Here is a 20,001-nt window from a genome sequence, read left to right as displayed (position 1 = left end):
GAACTCTACTATGATTAAGTCCTTCATACTTTGTACTAAATACGGCAATAAGGATTACTAGTGTTTGCAATTGGAAAATCTCAAACTGCCCCATCAGATGACAGCCTTCACTTTTCTCCTTCTGTCTTTATTCTGTAAATATTCTTGTTTATCAAGAAGCAAAGTCTATTTCCAATAATATTTTACCATAACTATCAAAGTATTCTAAATGGATAAGTTTTCATAATAGTATGAACAAAGACAAGACCCTTTGGGTTTTTGTGTTTTTTTTGTATTGTGTGTTTTTAAATTCTAAATAGGTAATATATTCACAGGGTTCTACCACCAAAATGCATGGAAAGACAAAGTGGAGGTCCTCCTCCCACCACCAATCCCCATCTACTCAGTCCCCACCCATCTCCATCCAAGGGCGAAACAAGGACTGAGTTTCTGTGGATCTGTTTCAGAAAGGACAAGACCCTTTGATAAAACCAGTGCCTCCTTGGTCTTTCTGTGTTTTTCAATATTTTCTTGGTGGGGAGGTCAGATTTTCATGAAATCAGATAATAGGTATGATAGAGCCTCTCTGTCTTTTGACTTCATAGCACAAATATTTTCTAACCAACAGTCATAAAAATCAATATCAGATGTTAGTCAGCGCAGATCCGTCCCCTGCCCTTATAGTTTAAATTCAGAAGAGCAATTATGATGTGCACAGGCTGCCTGTAGGAACCTAGGATGGATAATAAAAGTACATGAATGAAATGTCAGCCCTTACTTAAATGGAATAACAGGAGGGCTTTCTATTTTATTTTATTTGTGTGGATATTAGGCAGCATGCTTCTGTATGATCTGTAAAATTATAGGTCTGCATCTTTGTATGCCTTTGATAACACCGTAATAAATGTTCCGAGCAGAAGGTGTTGAAGATAATGGATAAAATCAGGTATCAAAGAGCATACTTTCTCAATCTTGAGCTGTTCTGCCTTTTGAAAATTAAATCTATTGTTGCTACAGGAAAAAAAAAATGTAAATTGGGCACCCATATGTTCCATTTTGGCCAGCTCTTTGTTTTGGAAATTTCCTAAATTAGGAAATTAATTTTTTAAAAAAACAGTGGTGTACTTTTTTTCTCTTCAAAGAAAAATAACATTCTTTCTAAAATTGGACCATTCTCCCAATCCAGATGCTCTTTTACAAAAAATCATTTCAGCCGTAGGTTGTGCAGTGACAACACATTGAATTATTGGTGCTTTAAGCCTCTCTGTACAAGGGAGTAATGGTAATATTTTTATTCAGTCTTCCCAAAGGATGCTCGTAATTACTCGCTAGAACCATAACTAAATAGTGCATATGTGTTCTACGTGTTCTCATGCTATGTTGATCCCTTCTTGATAGATGAGATTTGTATTAGTTAGTGGTATTGGGATTAAAACAATAAACACTAACGTGAACGGAAAAGGGAATTTATTGAAATTACATGGAGAATACATAGAATAGAAAGCTAAAGAAACCTTATGGAAAGCTTTGAAAACTAGATAGTTGGGGTGAGAGAGTAATCATCAGCTACGCGGTAAAGTGGCCCTTCAATGTGGTCTTTACAGACCAGCTCAAGAGGCGGGAAGGAGGGATTTCTCAGAAAACAGAATTGAGAAAGCTAGAGAGTAGACCTGGAAAAGCAAACAGGAGATTTCTTGCACCTATGCCCACTCTGTGGTTGAAGAAGGGCAGGCTAATTTGTCTCAAAGATGGCCAAGACATACACTACCTGCATTTCAGGGGAAGAGGTAGGTCCCTTAAAGAAAATTGGAACAATATTGCCAGAAGGGGAAATAGATGCTTGGTGACCCAAACTGAAACAAAACAAAATCAACACACAAGCCTATACATACCCCCTATAAAATGGAAATTTCCATTATAGAGGAAAAAACAAAAACACCAGAAACATTCTATCTCTATGAACAGCAGAAATAAAATGGGACCATTCAACAGCATTCAATATATATCAATATATCATACCATATATTGTGTGATTCCATTTATACGAAATGTTCGGAAGAGGCAAATCCATAGAGATAGAAGGGAGATGACTGATTGCCAGAGGCCTCAGGGAGGGGTGAATGGGAGTGAATACTAATGGTACAGAGTTCCTTTTTGCAATGATGAAAATGTTCTGGAATTAGATAGTGGGGATGGTTGCCCAAGTTTGTGAATATACTAAAACCCACTAAATTGTACACTTTAAATGGGTGAGTTTTACAGTATGTGAATTATATATCAATAAAAATTTATAAAAATGAAAAAGTGTAAAAGAATGTGACCATTCCAAAAATGACAATGGCAAGCACTCAAAAAAAAAAAAAAAAAAAGAGAGAGAGAGAGAGAGAGAGAAGTGATTGTGGAAAACCATGAATTACAGGGCTCAATCTTGTTGTGATCCTTATCGACATATTCTTTTTGAGTAATTCCAGTCCCACACGGTTCACACTCTGCTGTTGTGGAAAGGGCATGTGGGATGATTTAAAAGTTGTGATTCTTAAGAATCACTCTTTGGAAGCTCCAGGTCTGTAAGAACAGCATCTTCTAAACCTCAGTACCTGGTTTTGGATTATCTTCCTGGGTCATGAAAAGTTTGGTTCTGGAAGGTAAACTCAAGAACAGCCTACCTCCATCGGGCCAGAATCCAGATACTTGTGGGTAGACTAGTGGTCCTTAGGTAATCGTCAACTACAGCAAAACCCTGTCCTGAAGTTGAGAGAATAACATCCATTTTCAAAATTTTTCTGAAGAACTTTGCTCCTAAAATCTGAACCTTCCATCTAGAAATTTCAGCTGATGAGGAAAGACAGATCCTGAACTATCACAAAATCTACCCTGGTTTTTTTCTTTCTCTTCTTAGTATTTTTAACAGGTTTTTTTTTTTTCCCTTTCTCTTATTTTGGTTTTTAAAGGATATTTAACTCAACCAAGGATAAAATGATCTTCCATTTTGGTCAAATTAAGGAAATGAAAAAATAGCTATGTAAGGGTAATCCTAAACTACCTGTCAGTTTTCCTCACAGGTCTGGGCAGAGTGACGGAGATGAAGCATGCCGGGCACATACACACAAACATGCACACACACACACATATGTACACACACACACATATGTACACACACATTGTGTCACAATTATTCCATGTTCTGTGTTTATTGTTGATAAAACCTTTCATGGTAGAACAGAATAATGACGAACTTCAGTGATGTTAGTAGGTGGCTAATTTAAAGGGAAGTAGCTCGAATGCTGTGTCATATTCTCCTTCCTCTAATTTCGTGTCTGTAATTTTGAGCTTTGCAACTGGATAACGTAGCTTGTTACAATTATGTGTAAAATTGAGTAAGCAGAATAGAGGAACTCTCTGATGCATAAAGTATGGCAGATTTGTTACGTGACTTCACTTTTATCAGCTCAAGGATCTTTTTAACTGACTTTTAAATTCTTTGCTGAAAGCCAAAAAAATGTGTCTCCAGAGGCTGAATTATAAATAAGTAAGGTAATCATATAGTAAATGGTATTTATAACGATGAACCTAAACCTTCTGAATCACAAAAGTTTGAGTAATATTTGGTACATTTTATTAAGAATATATTTACTTTTATTCTGTCCAGTTATATAATGTATACAATAAAATTTCCAGAACATTCAGTTAAATGGAACTGTATTCTGAAAAATTTATTCAAAGAAAATTTGCTATAATTTGAAAAATATGTTTTGATGTATATGTTTTGCAATAAGATTTTAAAATACTACATATAGGCAACATATGAAAATATTTCATAGATGTGAAATAAATTGTTCTAGAGAGCAATCACACATATGCAACATATTTTTTTTTGAAGATTTTATTTACTTGAGAGAGAGAGCCCAAGCAGAGGGAGATGGAGAGGGAGATGTTCCCAAGGAACAGGGAGCCCATTGTGGGGCTCGATCCCAGGACCTTGGGATCATGACCTGAGCCGAAGACAGAGGCTTAATGGACTGAGCCGCCACATAGGTGCCCCTGCAACATATTTTAATAAAAAGCTTAAGATGCAGTGTACACATTCATGTATTTGAATCCTGGTATTTGGGCAGCTGGCCACATTTCAGAGAGACATAAATACACATGTATAGAAAGTATGTGTATACATATATGTATTTATGGATACATGTGTGTATGTATTCTGAACATGAAAATACCATGTGTTTGCAAAAAAAAATGCAAGGCAGGAAACTTACAAAAAATAAATTATTAATTGAATTCTATTTTGAAACTGAAGTATATACCCTTTAACATATTGGTGTTCTTTGCTCCAAGCCACCTCACCTGGATGAATTTGAAGCTATTTGAAATTAATATAAATTCCTTCCAAATTAGGAACTATTCCAGAAACTTAATTTTATGTGAAAGTATACATCTTTTATTAAAAATAGGTAATTATGGGGCGCCTGGGTGGCTCAGCGGGTTAAGCCACTGCCTTCGGCTCAGGTCATGATCTCAGGGTCCTGGGATCGAGCCCCGCATCGGGCTCTCTGCTCAGCAGAGAGCCTGCTTCCTCCTCTCTCTCTGCCTGTCTCTCTGCCTGCTTGTGATCTCTCTCTGTCAAATAAATAAATAAAAAATCTTTAAAAAAAAAAATAGGTAATTATTGGCGTGGGGTAAAGAACCTCACTGGGACATGACCAAATGTATTTTTCTTCATATCCTCTTATCATCTAGGAAACTTCTTTACTCCTGGTAGGCACTCAGTAAGAGGCTGATGATTAAACAAATGTATCTATTTATTTAAAGTGGATCTATTGGTGTGAAATATACACTATTAACTATGAGCTACGCTCAAGTTATAAATTATGAACTATAATTCTGCATTATAAATTCTGCTTAAACTGTCCTGCTTAGGCTTTCTAATAAAAATGAATCTCTGCATGAAAGTATCATTAAAATTATTATACACAAGCATTTTCTAGAACATATAATATCAGCACCATGGAAAACTAGATTGGTGCTATAATAAAGCCACAGACAAACATTTCATTTCTCTTTTGCAGAATGGTTTCACGCCATTGTATATGGCAGCCCAGGAAAACCACTTGGAAGTTGTGAAGTTTCTTCTTGACAATGGTGCGAGCCAGAGCCTAGCCACAGAGGTAAGACATGTTGGTTCTTTCTGTGGGTAAGTTTACATGTTTGCAGGGCATTTTGTAAGCCTGGAGTTAAAACATGGAGACTCTGTCCCACTATAGTTTTAGTTACAGTCATAGACATACAGTCCTAGTGAGGATTCTTCAATGTTTATGAAATACACTAGAAAGTCAATTTTCAATCTTTAAAGAATCTTCCATTGCATAGATAACCCTTTCTGCTCTTAAATGCCTGTCTCTACCTTATAGTTGAGCTATTTGTTTAATATCTATGTATTTGCTTTAGAACACTTTTCCATCTATTATAATTTTGCCTCAAAGGCAACAACTGTTTTGAAATATGTTTGTAGTAAGACAAGTTTGAAATCCCTTTTTTTCCAAATACGTTAGTGTAATTATAATGATTGAATTTACATATTTCAGTTAACTAGATTTAATTCACACTTTTCAACAAAACTATTATATGCTTTTAAGGGTTGGGTAAACATGGTAGTGAAGAGATTTTTATAGTCTTGAATAGAAGAGTTGTTTTAGAATAAAAAGTTACTGAAGTCATTTGGGACTGTCCTACATAATGCAGTTTTTATTTTTTAAACTAAACTGGATGGAAGATTGTGCTCCCTTGTGAAGTGTATCACTAGAAATCTATTGCTAATATTAAAAGATCAACATTTGAGTATTCTCTATTTTTAACAAAATAATGAAAACAGATGAAGGATTATCTCTGTGATAATACTGCTCCTCTTAAATTCTGACATGTTTTCCAAATGGCACAAGAAAAATCATGATAGAGGAATTGCATAACTTCACCTAGGTTTTGAGATCATGCCCTCTGGAGAAGCCACTAAATAAATGAAGAGGCAGTTCGCACAAAAAGAAATACAAATGACCATAAATGTATGAAAATATCACATCCTCACTCATAGTCAAAGAAATATTAATTTATTAATCAGTTTAAAAATGAGATCCAGTCTTTCGCCTAGGAGATGAGGAAAAGAATTTGAAGAGTAGAAGAAATGGGAACTTTCCTACAGTGTTGGTAAAGTCGATCATTGCTTCTAACACTTTTGCAAAACATTTAGCAATAACTATCAAAAGGTAGTGTTTATGTACTGTTTTACTTAGCAATTCTGCTTCCAAGAATTTATATTACAGATGTGATAGAGGGGGATACGGGAAGTTCATCAACAGGATTAGTACGAACAATTTTTTAAGAACCGGGATGAACCTAGATATGCACCAGTAGGAAACCTGTTTGATAATATTGCGATACTCACACAATAAAATGCTATTCAGCATTACCAAAAATGAGGCCAAACTATAGGCACTGATTGATGAAAATCATAATGTATTGTTCTCAGTGGTTTATTCTGAGCAGCGGGAGAGAGATATACTTTTTACTTTATACCCTTCCATACTGTCGAAGATTTTTATCATGAGAATATTGTTTTTGTAATAGTCGTAAGGGTAGGTAAGAAGTAACTACTGGTAAATAAGAAAAGAACACGCATCTGGTAGGCATAGAGCAATGCTTACTTGACAGATGAGAGAAAAATCCATTCCCATTTTTGGATAGAAATACTAAATAATATAAATATCCCAATGAAAGTGATTTCATAGTGCTTCTTTGGCCTGTGAAGGAAAAGGTACTATTCTTTTTAGACTGTGATGTACAGATCACTAAGTCTCTCTTCTTTAGGAGCAGACGTTGAGTCCAGCTTACTAATAAGTCTTTGGCATGATTGTGGTTTTTATAACCTTTCTGTATTTATATACTGTCTTTTATATATTTATATATATATATATTTTTTTTTCCTTCTTGTACTAATTAAGATTCTGAAACATGAGGTAAAAGTATTTGTTCATTTACCCCCACAAGTAATTACTAAGTCTCTATTGTGTGCCAGATTCTGCACAAGGGGTGGAGGTTCTCAAGGGCTTCTGTCATATTTCCCTTGGGCTTGTAGATTTCCTCTTTTTTTTTTTTTTTTTTAAGATTTATTTATTTATTTTAGAGAGAACAGACAGGCAGGGGGAGCAGCGGAGGGAGAGAATCTCAGGCACATTCCCCGCTGAGCGCAGCTCCTGACGCGCGGGCCTGAATCTCAGGACCCTAGGATCATGACCTGAGCCGAAATCAAGAGCTGGTTGCTTAACCAACTGAGCCACCAGGCGCCCCATGTATTTTTTCTTTTAAGAATAACTGCACAGAGAGGGGCACCTAGGTGGCTCAGTGGGTTAAAGCCTCTGCCTTCGGCTCAGGTCATGATCCCAGGGTCCTGGGATCGAGCCCCGAGTCGGGCTCTCTGCTCAGCAGGGAGCCTGCTTCCTCCTCTCTCTCTCTCTGCCTGCCTCTCTGCCTACTTGTGATCTCTGTCTGTCAAATAAATAAATAAATAAATAAATAAAATCTTAAAAAAAAAAAAAAAAAAGAATAACTGCACAGAGAGAACAAAACTGTTTAAACTAGGTTTGGACCCCAAATCAGGAGCTATTAATTTTAGCTATTGACACCTTAGAGCTGTTATCTTTGTCTCTTTAATTGGCTTATTGCAAGAAGCACATTCTTGTGGGCGCTGATGGTCTCTGTTGCAGTGTATTTTCTGGTGCAAAGTAGTTTGCATAGGGCCTTTATGCATAAGGCCCTATGAGTTGAAAAGTTCATATTGGCAGAAAATACAGCCAGAACCAGAAGTGGGCTGTAATTTTTACCCCTTAGATTTTGTCCACGTTTTAAAAAAATGAGATGCCACGTTCACTCTTAGCACACAATTTTCCTTGTACCATTCTATCCTTTAACACATGTATTTTTCTTTTGCTTTGTAAAAGTAATAGATTACATAAACGAGAAAGTACAGTGAAAAGCTAAAAGAAAAGCCACTGTTAATTTTCCCAGGGATAACATTTTGTTTATTCGTTAAGACCTTTTGGTGTATGTACACAACATACGTATTTATCTTTATGAAAATGAAGTCATATATTTACACAGTTATGTAGATTACTTTTCTCATAACATTAAATTGCATTCAAAATTTATGCCCTGGAGTGTAAACCTGTGATGTTCTTTTGGTAATGTCTTGGTTGTATCTAGCCTTTCTTATCTTTCTTAAGGCTGCAGGGAAAGTCCTTCTAGCTATGTTAATGATCATCCTTTCCCTCTTTTGGGTGTCCTTGGAAAAGGTGAAAGGGCAGTTGGAACTTCGGCAGGATCTCAAAGCATGAAGAGTAGACGGAATTTGTATATGTAGCGTGAGGAAGAAGACATTGCAGGGTGGGGGACATGGCGTGAGTATAGAAGTCAGGGTAGAAATAGTTTACACACTACAGTTAATAAGGAGACTTCAGGAAAAGGATTTATATGAGAAGAATTTGGGCAATATTGTCCCTTTGGATTTGGAGCTAATATTTTGCACATCCTTAAATATAAATACATCGAAATGCATTCTGTCAAAAAAGTGGTAGGAGTCTTTGTCTGGTTTTCTAGCAATAAAAAGAATGATGAAGGTGATCTTTTAGGCACACCAACAAGACATTAGTGTGCAACTCACTAGGTTTTCTCTTTCTCCTGTATGAACACACCTCCACTGGAAGTAGCCCTCTACTTGTAGCACAAGGCTTACCAATATAAAATATCACGACCAAATAAAGTAAGTAACTTTCTTGCCAGTTCTCTAATAAAAACAACGTATAAATGTTCTTTTGAGTGCATGACAATAAAAGTATAGAAGAATTCAAATTTGAGCCAGTCTTAGGATTTTCTATTCTGTGCTCTTGGTTCCACTGTCAGCAACTCTAGATCATCCACAAATTACTTAACCACAGTGAAATCGGTAGCTGTCTTCTCGTCAAGTCCCAGGGCAATACAGTGGGAAGACTCAAAGTGTACAGACCTGAGTGTATATCTCTGTTTATTCTAGTCCTGTTTTGCATGATCCCTGTGTCTTCTCCCTTCGTTGGGCAGAGAATCCAAGAGCGTTTCATAAAGAACTTTTTTAAAACAGCAGTTACTGTGGTTCATCAATTAACATATACAGACTGACCACCAGATACATGTTAGTCAACAAGGCACAGTGAGGAGGCAGACAGGCCTCTCCCCCAGTTTTGAGATATCAGGGGAAGTTCTTATAGCTTACTTGAATAAGATCGTTTGGAAAATTTGCCTGGATTTAACCTGAAATATTATTGTCTTCACTGCGATTATTTTCTGGATATTGAAATTATGGTATCTTTTTCCTCTTTATGTGGTACTTCTATATATTTTCAAAATTCACCCAATTAATGTGTATTACTTTTGAATGGGAAAAAAAAATCCGTAAACTTGTTACAAATTTTTTTTATTATTTTCTGCTTTGGTAAATATATAAACATAAACATTTATAGACTATACATATATATAGACATATATATAAAAGACATATATGTATGTGTGTATACACACACACACACACACACATATAATCTTTTCACATATCTGTCTACTTGAACAGGGTAGCTTTAACAGCCCTGAACAAAAATTGGTCACTTGGTCGCATTCTTATTTGTTAATCAAAAAGAACGCTAGGGGTGATCTTGACCCATCCATTTATTTGCAGGATGGCTTCACACCGTTGGCGGTAGCTTTGCAACAAGGTCATGATCAAGTAGTTTCCCTCCTGCTAGAAAATGACACTAAAGGAAAAGTGCGTCTTCCAGCTCTTCATATTGCCGCCCGAAAAGACGACACGAAGGCCGCGGCCCTGCTGCTGCAGAATGACAACAATGCAGACGTGGAGTCGAAGGTAAGGCGCAAAGGAGGGGAGCTGGTCACGCGCTCTCCTGTTAAGCACCCACGCTCTAAGAATGGCCAGTCTCCCTTTTGGCAAGCTCACACCGAACCCTTAACCTCACTGGGAGGAATGACAATGCGTGTCCAAGTCAGCCAACGGAAGCTGCAGCCCCGGTAGCATTGCAAGCTAGGAGGTAGCTGTGGATGCCGCCCCATGCATGTTAACAGGGAGGCTGCGTCCAAGGTCAATCTAACAGGGAGGCCGCGTCCAAGGTCAATCTATAGGCACCTGGTTTTTCCTTCCTTCTAACGTATATTTTGAATGTATCTAACTCTTCAGCTCAAACACCAGGGCGGAAAATTACAAAACGCTAGCAACAATGTGCGCAAACCAACCTTTGATCGGTATCTAAGATGAGAGGCAATGCACTGAGTGTTGGTCAGTTGTGGAAAGCATGCCGGCAGCCAGAGTCCCAACCGAACATTCCCATTGCCTTGACATGTATGACCTGAATGTCTCTGTGAAGGAAATGTGGTGTTTGGAACAGGCCATCGTGTAGCCCGTCATTCGGTCTAGCTTTCTTTCTGTGCCTCCTGTGCTCCCGCCATAGCTTCCATCCTCATCACTTAGCTGCCACGAGCTTGCTGCCGTCCATGTCACCGAGAGCAAACTAACCGTTCATTTTTTCCTCCTCTTTGCTTCCAAATGTGTTAACCTAGATGGTGGTGAATAGAACAACAGAGGTATATATATATATATATCTATAAACATATGCATATAATCTGTACCTGCATCATCATTTTCTCATTACCTAGTGCTGCTGCCTCATTTCTTTCCCTCCTTCTTTGCATCGCCTCTGTAGGCTAGATACCTGCTTTATGCCCCGCCCCCAAAGTAGCATGTGCCAGAGAAGATAGTAGTTTGATTACCAGGGCTTTCTGCAGCTGAACCTGGTGTTGGAAAGGAAGAACGAGGAATCCTTGAGACTGAAGGATTTGCAGTAGAGTTGGGTGAGATGAAGAGTTTTGACTCTTGCGATGCTTATCAGCTCTACCTAAAGCTGCAGACAACCCTGTTATTCTACTCGTCCAGGACCGATTCTTCCGAGTTCTGCATGACACTTAGCCTCATTGGTGTCAGCAAAATGAAAGTTACCTCTGAACGGTGCCAATGTTCCCACCCTTCCCACAAGACTCAGTAAGATAGCTAGCATGGCTAAGAAGCTTGCTAACAACTTAGAAATGCATCTAGTTCCTATAAGGTTTCAATCTTTGGGGACTAAGTGAATCGCTGCATGTTTTAGCATTTTTCAAGGAAGTAAAATGACCTTGGTGTGACTAAGCTAGAAAAAAATGTGTGATCGAATAGGCATTTGCTAATGAAGAGACCAGCTTGTGGATTCTTTCTAAAAATGCAGTCACCCATCATACAAGACCAATTGTAGTTCTCGTCCCCCAAATTGCTTTTATTATTAAAATTGGCACTTACTCTATATTGAATATATTAAGCAAATTGAATTTCGACAAGGAGTTTCAATGGACAATTCTATCATCGATAACAAAACAGTGGTACTAACTGAACCTTCTGTGAGCAATAGATTTCTCTTGTCATCCCTATTCTGGTGTTTTGAAACGTTGGCTTCTGTATAGTCCTGCTGCTGGATTACTAAAATCGTTCAGTCTGCACCCTTGGTTCCTTCCTGGCTTTTCCTCTGCCTATGAGTCTGGCATTTATTTGAAACCCTACGAACAATTGGCAGTAATTGAAAGAAACCTAGCACAGAATGGAATGTGGACCTCAGCATATTTTGCTTCCTCACTTTGATTGGGGCAGGGTTATGGTATTAACGGGTCAGACAAGGGGCCGGCCGGAATCAGCTGAATGTCGGCTCTGTTTTCTTTGCAGAGTGGCTTCACTCCGCTCCACATAGCTGCTCACTATGGAAATATCAACGTAGCCACACTGCTGTTAAATCGGGCGGCTGCTGTGGACTTCACTGCGAGGGTAAGAGCAGAGCACTGAGCCCCGCCCTGAAAGCACGTGAAACCGTTCTGAGCCCTCCTTGCCCAGCGCGAGGATGGGGGTGGGACCGCTGACCTCTAAGGGTCCTGCCTGCCAGTCAGCGAAAGCTGTGATTTTCGGCTTCTCCTACCGCATGTTCTTGCTGTTATACAGACGTGCCGTTTCCTGATAGGAAAAATAAGCCATGATCATGGGGGGCAGGGATGTGGGGATGGATACATACAGACCTGAATATGTAGATGTGATTCGAGGAATCATGACTGGAAACTACAAACCCTTCCCCAAGCAGAAATCTCTGAGACTCTTAGAAATGGGTCAGATGGTACTAATAGTGCTTTGGCTGGCACGGTCTTGACCCTGCAGATGGGAAGAGGGTGGACGATGTGGATGAGACCCAAACTTCAGAACCCAAAACACAGAGACTGTCTTTTGCTTTCATCCTCTGTTCCTGGACAGACTTTCATAATGAGTAGCAAGAGTCCATACCCTGAGTAAGTTCATATTCCTGGAGAAAGGAGTTGCAGTATCATGTGTACCCCTGGATAGCAACTCAGCCGTCCAGAGTAGTCGTGTTCTGAGTGTAAACACCAGTCTGAGGCCGGGCCTGCTCCTGAGACACCTCATTGTCAGAAACAGAAAGGAAGGAGGAAGCAGGATAGAGGAGTAGCCCAAAAGTGTGAGTGCAGGATTCAGACTCCTTGGGTTCCGATTTTGGCTTTAAATTTCCTTAGTATCCATCAGTTTCCTCATTGGTAAGATGTGAATTATGAAATTGAATGATAGCAATAAAATATCACCACTCCCTCACTGGGTGACTAAAGAGGGAGTGTATGCAAAGCACGGGGCACAGGGTCCAACACGTTGTCAGCGAGGATGGCATCAGTACTGGGATTTCGAACATAGCATGCGAGGTGGTGTTTTTGCTAGAACCTTACTCGTGGGAGGAAAAGGGGATTAGATGAGACAGGAGAGAGGCCATTTACTGGTGCTACCTTTAGCAATAGCAGTAGAAGTAATACTGTCTTTGAGGTTACTCCTGTGAGGCTACATGTGATTATCTCATTTATTCAAATATCAAGAAATGTGTTATTTATCCATATTTTAGAGAAGAGGAAACCAAAGCTTAGCAATAAAAAGTGGCTGGTCCAGGATCCCAGAGCCAGCAAATTAGGAAGGGCAGGATTTCAGCCCCAACGCTCCTAAGCACTCCAGCCTTCTGTCTCCCTTACGTGACTCTAGGTTTTCTAGAGTCTAGGTTTTCATTTCTCCCTCTCCTAACTCATTAGTTCTATAAATTTAATAGGAATTGGGGCACCTGGGTGGCTCAGTCGTTAAGTGTCTGCATTGGCTCAGGTCATAATCCCAGGGTCCTGGGATAGAGCCCCACATTGGGCTTCCTGCTCGGTGGGAAGCCTGCTTCTCCCTCTCCCATTCCCCCTGCTTGTGTTCCCTCTCTCACTGTCTCTCCCTGTCAAATAAATAAAATCTTTTAAAAAAATAAGAACTCAGATTATACTAGATATTTATACTAGATTATCCTAGTATAAAAAGTTATTTTCTACCCTCTGTCATCGGCTTGCTGGAAGCCTTTATCGGTTTAAATGACTCAGGAGTGCCCACCAGCTTGTGTCGCCGAAGAGCTATGTTCTTACTGCATGGAGCATGTCCCTGAGAATAAGTGACATGGCTGTCCTGAAGCCTACTTTGACATTTTGAAGGACAAAGTTAAGCACCTCTTTCACAGGGGCACATGAGTGTGAAAACTGAAGTCCTTGTCTTGAAGATGCATTCTTCTGGTTTTATTTCTGTAATTCACAGTATAATGAAAACCTCATTAATTCACATCTTCTAATTAGGACATTAGGGAAATTTATGGCAGGGTAGTGTTTGAAGTTTGTCTTTGCGCCATTGTTCAGAAACCTCCTGATGCTGCTGAAAATAAGACTGGGGCAATGTTTAAGGGATTTAAGAGGACAAATTACAGTATTTTCAGATTCCTTCGAGCAGTTCCAAACCATCCATTTACATTAAGACAATGAATGTGCTAATTACAAATGAATGCTTATTTATCGATTAAAGATCAATGGAGATCTCAGATCCATGTTGCCCTTAACCATGCCTCTTGTTTAAAATAATCACATTGTGTTTTGTTTAATATATGTTAAAATTGAGACTTTTGACTGATTTACAGAATCATTTTCTCCAGTCATCCTAATTAATGAGGCCTACCAGCACTCTGAGCTGAAGGCTGTGGTTTAATTTGATTGTACTTCGTAGGAGGCCTGCGTGGTTGCTTACACACCAACACTAGGCTCCCCTCTGCTGTGGGTGATTGATGACTCGCTTTAGGATGTCTGAGAACTAGTCTTTGTAGACCGCTAAAAGAAACTCATTTTAGCTTCCACATCTCTAGCAATTCTATTATCTGGTAACCCGGCATCTGCACTTTGGGACCAGGGCCTCTCCTTGCCCAGTTTCAGTGGGCAATTTCTGCGTCACATGTCCCTCAAGGGTGTGGCAGAAACAGCAGCTGAGAGTAAGACCGCCCCAGAACGCAGATGGGAACAGATTTTACCTGGTCAGAACAATAAAAGAAGGATCATTAAGCCCTACATGCTAAGAGCTAGCTGCAAATCATAACCATAAATCACGTGCATCTGGAACTGAGTCTGAACGAGATATTGATTAGATGGTTAGAGGTAAATTAAAAAACAACAGCAGCCCTTGTCTTAGGGGGCTGTGTTCCCTGCTCGCTGGCTGTGACAGATCCCCGGAGAAAGGCAGATACAGTCTCCGTAGCTCTCTGTGGACTGAGGACATGACCTAGACGATGGCTTCCTGTAGGCAGAGAGCTGGGGAGCAGGAGCAAGGACAGCTCTCCTGGAATCATTTCGTACATGTGGTAGATACGTGTTTCCCAAGCAGATATGAGGCAGAAACAAACGCGGTGTCGCTGAGGGGAGTACACAGCAGAGCAGATTGCTTTCTGGGCTTCTCTGCAGGGCTAGCTGATTCATGCAGCAGAAAAGCAGATCCTCGCCAGTGGCGACCGTGTACCTAGGAGCTGCAATTCTGGTCACCGCTTAGAGTGCGCTGGCCTGCTTACCACCTTCCCTTGATTCCTATGATGACGTCGGTTGTGATTTTTGTATTATGCTTTTGTGATCGGAATGGAAGATACCCCTAATATTTCCGTTTGAATTTTGCATGAAGACCCGGTCAGCCTCATGGGTCCACTGTGGGGAGTCTGTGGAGGGGCTGCTTCACGCCGCAGTGCAGCCTTGGCATTCTTCCTCCTGCGAAATGAGTCTGCTGACGTGGCATCGACACGGTCCAAATGAATGCGTGACCCCTGCTCTCTTAGCAAATCATTCTAGCTCTCTTGGGGAGGAGAATGTAGCTAAGACACATGAGATCTGCTAGCGATTCTCATTCCAGAAAGAGCCTTTTGTGTTGGGGTAACTGAAGGCCAAATTAGTATATGGATGCCTGCAAAGTTCCTTTTACGGACTGAGACAGATTAATACTCTGCTGGCTCAGAGTTTTTTTCCATCAAATATAATGGACCACCCAGCTTAATCTTCCCTCGTGTCATTGACTTTTCTCCCGTAAATGATTATCCAACTCCCCATCTGGGGAGGATAATTGAATAAAATATCCTCGTCTCGGTCCTGCCATTTAGTACTTTTTGTTTTTGATCTCTGGGAGGAATGAGGGATTTATGGGTCTGAGTGTTGTACTTAATTTGTTTCCCAAAGGATTTCAGGTGTTTGCAGATTAAGTGTATACACATGAAGACATCTGAGGATGAAACAGAAAAAGCAAATGTTACCACGCAGCTGGAATGAACCAGTGAATACAACTGGAGGATAAATTTAGGCCTTAAGGGCTTTGATATATGTCGTAGAAAGGGAAGCATGGATGATCTGGCTTTCATTTTTTGACAAAGATCTTACAGTTATCTATAAAGACCATTTTTTGTGTATGCGGAATAACTCAAATATGATTTTTATCATGTGAATTCTTCTAGTAAGGACAGTGAGTTTCATAGCTAACAATACCTTTAAGGACTATATTTCAAAAGGCTTGATTCCAGCTGCCCCGTCCTGTCTATCTGTCTGTGAAGGCACCTGGCCCAGGGATGCTTGAGGGACTGTTGCCCAGGTACTTAGCTTGATGATGTTCTAATTATATGTGATTTATAATTATATGTGATAGAACTTGGCATGTGTGTCACAGATCACTGACTGGTTCTCATGCCCATGGGACTGCCTTTCTCAAATATCAGATATTTAGAACAAGATTTGGCAGGTCCCAGGCCATATTTGGAACTCAATTAAGTTGTACCAAAGGTTACTTTATTTTACATAAGTGAACCGCTAAAAAATAAAAGTGAAAAAATAAAAGTGTCAGACTTAGACTCTACCTGCGTAAGAGATCAATATGATTCAGCATGTGCATGAGCAAAGCAATGCCCACAGACAGACATTATCTGGAGATTTCCTTTCTCAATTAAATTCAACTAGCAAACATTAAGATCTCCTATTATGAGCTAGATCTGGAGATTCAGACTTGAGTGACCTACTGCCCTTATTCTACTAATCTGTTTAGGCTCCGAAGTGCTAAATGATACAACATAGTCTCTCTCTTAACTCCCCAAAGCACAGCAGAGTCTAGCTATAATACCAAACATGACTCTTCTAAAAATGCAGAGGCTGATCAGATCAGAAAAGCAAAGTTGAAGGACTGGTTCTGGACATCGCTGCCCCAAAAGTCCATAGGCTATGACCCATTCCCCAGGGTAGCTCTGGGTCCCTTCTTCAACCCCCAGAGGCAGAGTCTATCTTGTTCCACCGTAGCGGAAACCCCTTTTATCATCTGTCTTCCAGCTGGACCCCAAGACCTTAACCTAGTCTCTGGGTCCAATGACAGGGATAACCCTGTATTTCTCTACACCTGGGGCATCTTAATTCAGTAGCCACCATCTAGTGGAAGTAGTTTTAAATTAAATTAAATTTAAATTAAGAATTGTATTTCTCATTCTCAATAACCATGTTTCCAGTTCTCAATAACCACCTGTCGCTTGTGGCTATGTATTAACACAAAATACTTAACACTTCCATCAGCACAGAAAGTTCTTTAGAACAAAGCTGAGATACTGTTAGTCTCAGGTCCTTCTTCCCATCCACATAATAATTATCTGTAAATGTAACTCCCTCCTCCAAGGAAAATGATCCCTTAAATAGTTATGCAGAGCAATTTTCCTCCTGATGGACTTGCCCTTTTTTGCTCCAAGGGAATATTTTGCCTTTCTCATTATATAATGAGAAATCACCATCGTCACCACCGCCAAAAGTAAAACTGAAATGTTTTTGCAAAAGAGAAATAAAAATTCCTAGAAGCTTTAAAGTCCTGATTTCTCCCCAACTCACGCTATGTGAATTTCAGAAGAATTAGAAATGAGATAAATCTCAAGAGAGGTCTCCAGTTGCCAGAGATTTTGCCACATGGTTGCCTCGCTTGTGAAAACCTCAGTTTTTCCATCTGTGTGAAGGCCGCTTGCGTCCTGTTCCTCCAGGATGCTTTCTCTGGCCCCTGAAGTAAGCTGCTACCCCTGTCGCGTCCCTGGACGTGTTCCTCACACTCTGACTCGCTCTCGCACAGTAGACGTTGCATACCCTTTCATGTGTACGCTAAGGTGTGTCTGGCTCACGCTGCTTGTCAGCTAAGCCCCTTGGGAGCGAAGATGCCTCATTCCCCCTCCCTGCTGAGCGCCTTACCTGGAACGGAGTCTTCCCACCTGGTAGACCTCCTCTCCCCCAGTACTCACCACGTGCTGAGTGCTGTGATCACCACTTTCACGTGAAGTTTGTCTTTTCCATCCTTCAGCGAAGGACTCACCCATGTATTTGCCGTGTAGATGTTTTTTAGGAGAGGTAGGTATTTTATTTCAGAGAACCATTCCTCAGTGGTTGTACTGTAAGAAGGCAGGACTTTCCCCTTCCCCCTCTTTATTTTTTTCTGCCTGAGAGCCCTTTATCTGCTTCAGATGAAATGGTACATTGGCATACAGCTGCACCGCATTCAGCCAGAGGGTTACAACATGAAAGCATGTGGGACCCTGTTTGTTGCAGAATAAGGGCTCAGTAGATGTTCGTTTCCTTCCTTTCTTCTATCGGTGAAATTTGTAGTAATCATGATTTTTTTTTAATAGTTAAAATTTATTGAGTAGTCAATTTCAGCTTCTTTGCTAAACAGTTGGCGTGTACCATCTCCACAATCCTATGTGGGCCCAAGTAGGGTTGAAATGAAATGCAGTTCCCACATCCTTACGCTTGCAAGACTTTGAATTTCTCAAAGACAGACCTGCGTAGGGATGCCCGGACGGCTCAGTCGTTAAGCATCTGCCTCCAGCTCAGGTCATGATCCCAGGGTCCTGGGATCGAGCCCCACGTGGGCTCCCTGTTCAGCGGACAGCCTGCTTCTCCCTCTCCCACTCCCCCTGCTTGTGTTCCCTCTCTCGCTGTGTCTCTCTCTGTCTAAATAAATAAATAAATAAATAAATAAATGCATGCTTGGGGGAAAAAAAAAAGACCTGTGTGTTAGTACCCATTTTGGAATCCCTCAGGGATAGTCTAGCACATAGTACTGGGAAGGACTCAATATATATTTACTGAATTTGAGAGTAAATGAGCCAATAACTTGCAGGCACCTGTGCCCCCTACTCCTGGGCGGCCAGCCCCTGTGTAAATCCACTTTCCTCCAGCCATAGCCCTCTCCGTAGTCTCCAGATTTCAAACAGAAACTCACCTGGTGGTAGGTGACTGCTTCCCAAACTGACATCAGTGCACAAAGGGAGATGGGACATCCACAGGTTTCTAATACTGGGATTTAAGCGAGTGCACCAAACCCACAGATTGAACGTCAGGTGCTGAGGGGCACGTTTATTTGAGTGGCAGGAAGATTTGTGATTCGACAGTGTAGGTGACCTTGGAAGACAAGAAGGCTAGAACAAAGGGCCAGTCACGCATGGCTGTTACCAAGCTTTGTTCCTTTCAGGGTGTTTTATTAAACGGGGCCTCAGGTTCTAGACTGCCAAGTCCCAATCAAGGCTACCACCAGATGGTGCTAGAAAAGACAGCCGCGCTTCCGCAAAGAAGGGTGCGCACGATGTCAGTAGGAGCGGGACTCTTGTAATGATCTTATAAGGATGCGGCGCTTCTGAAGACCCTACTTTGGTTTGGGTGGAGGGGTCAATGAAAATACATTTTTGATATATTTTCCCTGCACTATACAATTTGTTTTGAAAATAAAATACAATAAAGCAAATGAAAGAAAAGAAAAAGCCCCCATAACCATCCTATTAACTTTTTCAACATTAAATATCTTTCTTTACAAAGATCAAAAACACACACAGATACATTCATTTCTGTTGTTCCATATTTTCAAAGATAGAGTAAATTAGATTTAGTTCCTAGTACAGGCTCTACAGCATTAAAGACCAAGACTTTTTTTTTTTTTTTTAAACCACATTTGGAATGAAAATGGAGATGTGGGATCATTAGCAAAGGAATGTGAGTTATGGGAAAGTAGCCAAGCGGCTACTGCTTCAGCCGGGATATCGTTGCCATGGTGACATTAACACATCAGGAAGAACAAAACCAGTAAACAGGGGCAGAGTGGTGGGAGATACACCTCTTACAGAGAGTTGCTCTTAGCATGCTGTGCAATCTCTTTCCTGCCTTTTTCATTTCATTTCCTGAATGCCACGTCAAAGGAAAACCTCGTATATCATTTTTAAAAAATTTTTTTAAGATTTTATTTTTAAGTAATCTCTACATACAACATGGGACTCGAACATACCCCGAGATCATGGGTTGCACGTGCTTCCAGCTGAGCCAGCCAGGCACACCCCCTCCATTTAACTTCTTTTATTTTATTTTATTTAATTTAATTTATTTATTTGACAGATAGAGATCACAAGTAGGCAGAGAGGCAGGCAGAGAGAGAGGAGGAAGCAGGCTCCCCACCAAGCAGAGAGCCTGATGCGGCAGGGCTTGATCCTAGGACCC

General features: G+C 40.4%; 1 protein-coding gene across 1 annotated transcript in view; it reads left to right on the top strand.

Moving 5' to 3' along the window:
* LOC111144687 (ankyrin 3) overlaps positions 1 to 20,001 on the top strand; it is a 334,097-nt gene that overhangs the window by 113,483 nt on the left and 200,613 nt on the right. Inside the window, exons 5-7 of the mRNA XM_022499108.1 lie at positions 5,049 to 5,147; positions 9,734 to 9,919; positions 11,813 to 11,911. Of these exons, the coding sequence (XP_022354816.1) occupies positions 5,049 to 5,147; positions 9,734 to 9,919; positions 11,813 to 11,911 (384 nt within the window). The remainder of the gene's footprint in view (positions 1 to 5,048; positions 5,148 to 9,733; positions 9,920 to 11,812; positions 11,912 to 20,001) is intronic.

This window comes from Enhydra lutris, unplaced genomic scaffold, assembly GCF_002288905.1.
Source record: "Enhydra lutris kenyoni isolate GAN:26980312 unplaced genomic scaffold, ASM228890v2 scaffoldscaffold12, whole genome shotgun sequence".
Taxonomy (NCBI): Eukaryota; Metazoa; Chordata; class Mammalia; order Carnivora; family Mustelidae; genus Enhydra; species Enhydra lutris.
The sequence above is the reverse complement of the archived record's forward strand: the minus strand, read 5'-3'. Positions and strand labels throughout refer to the sequence as shown.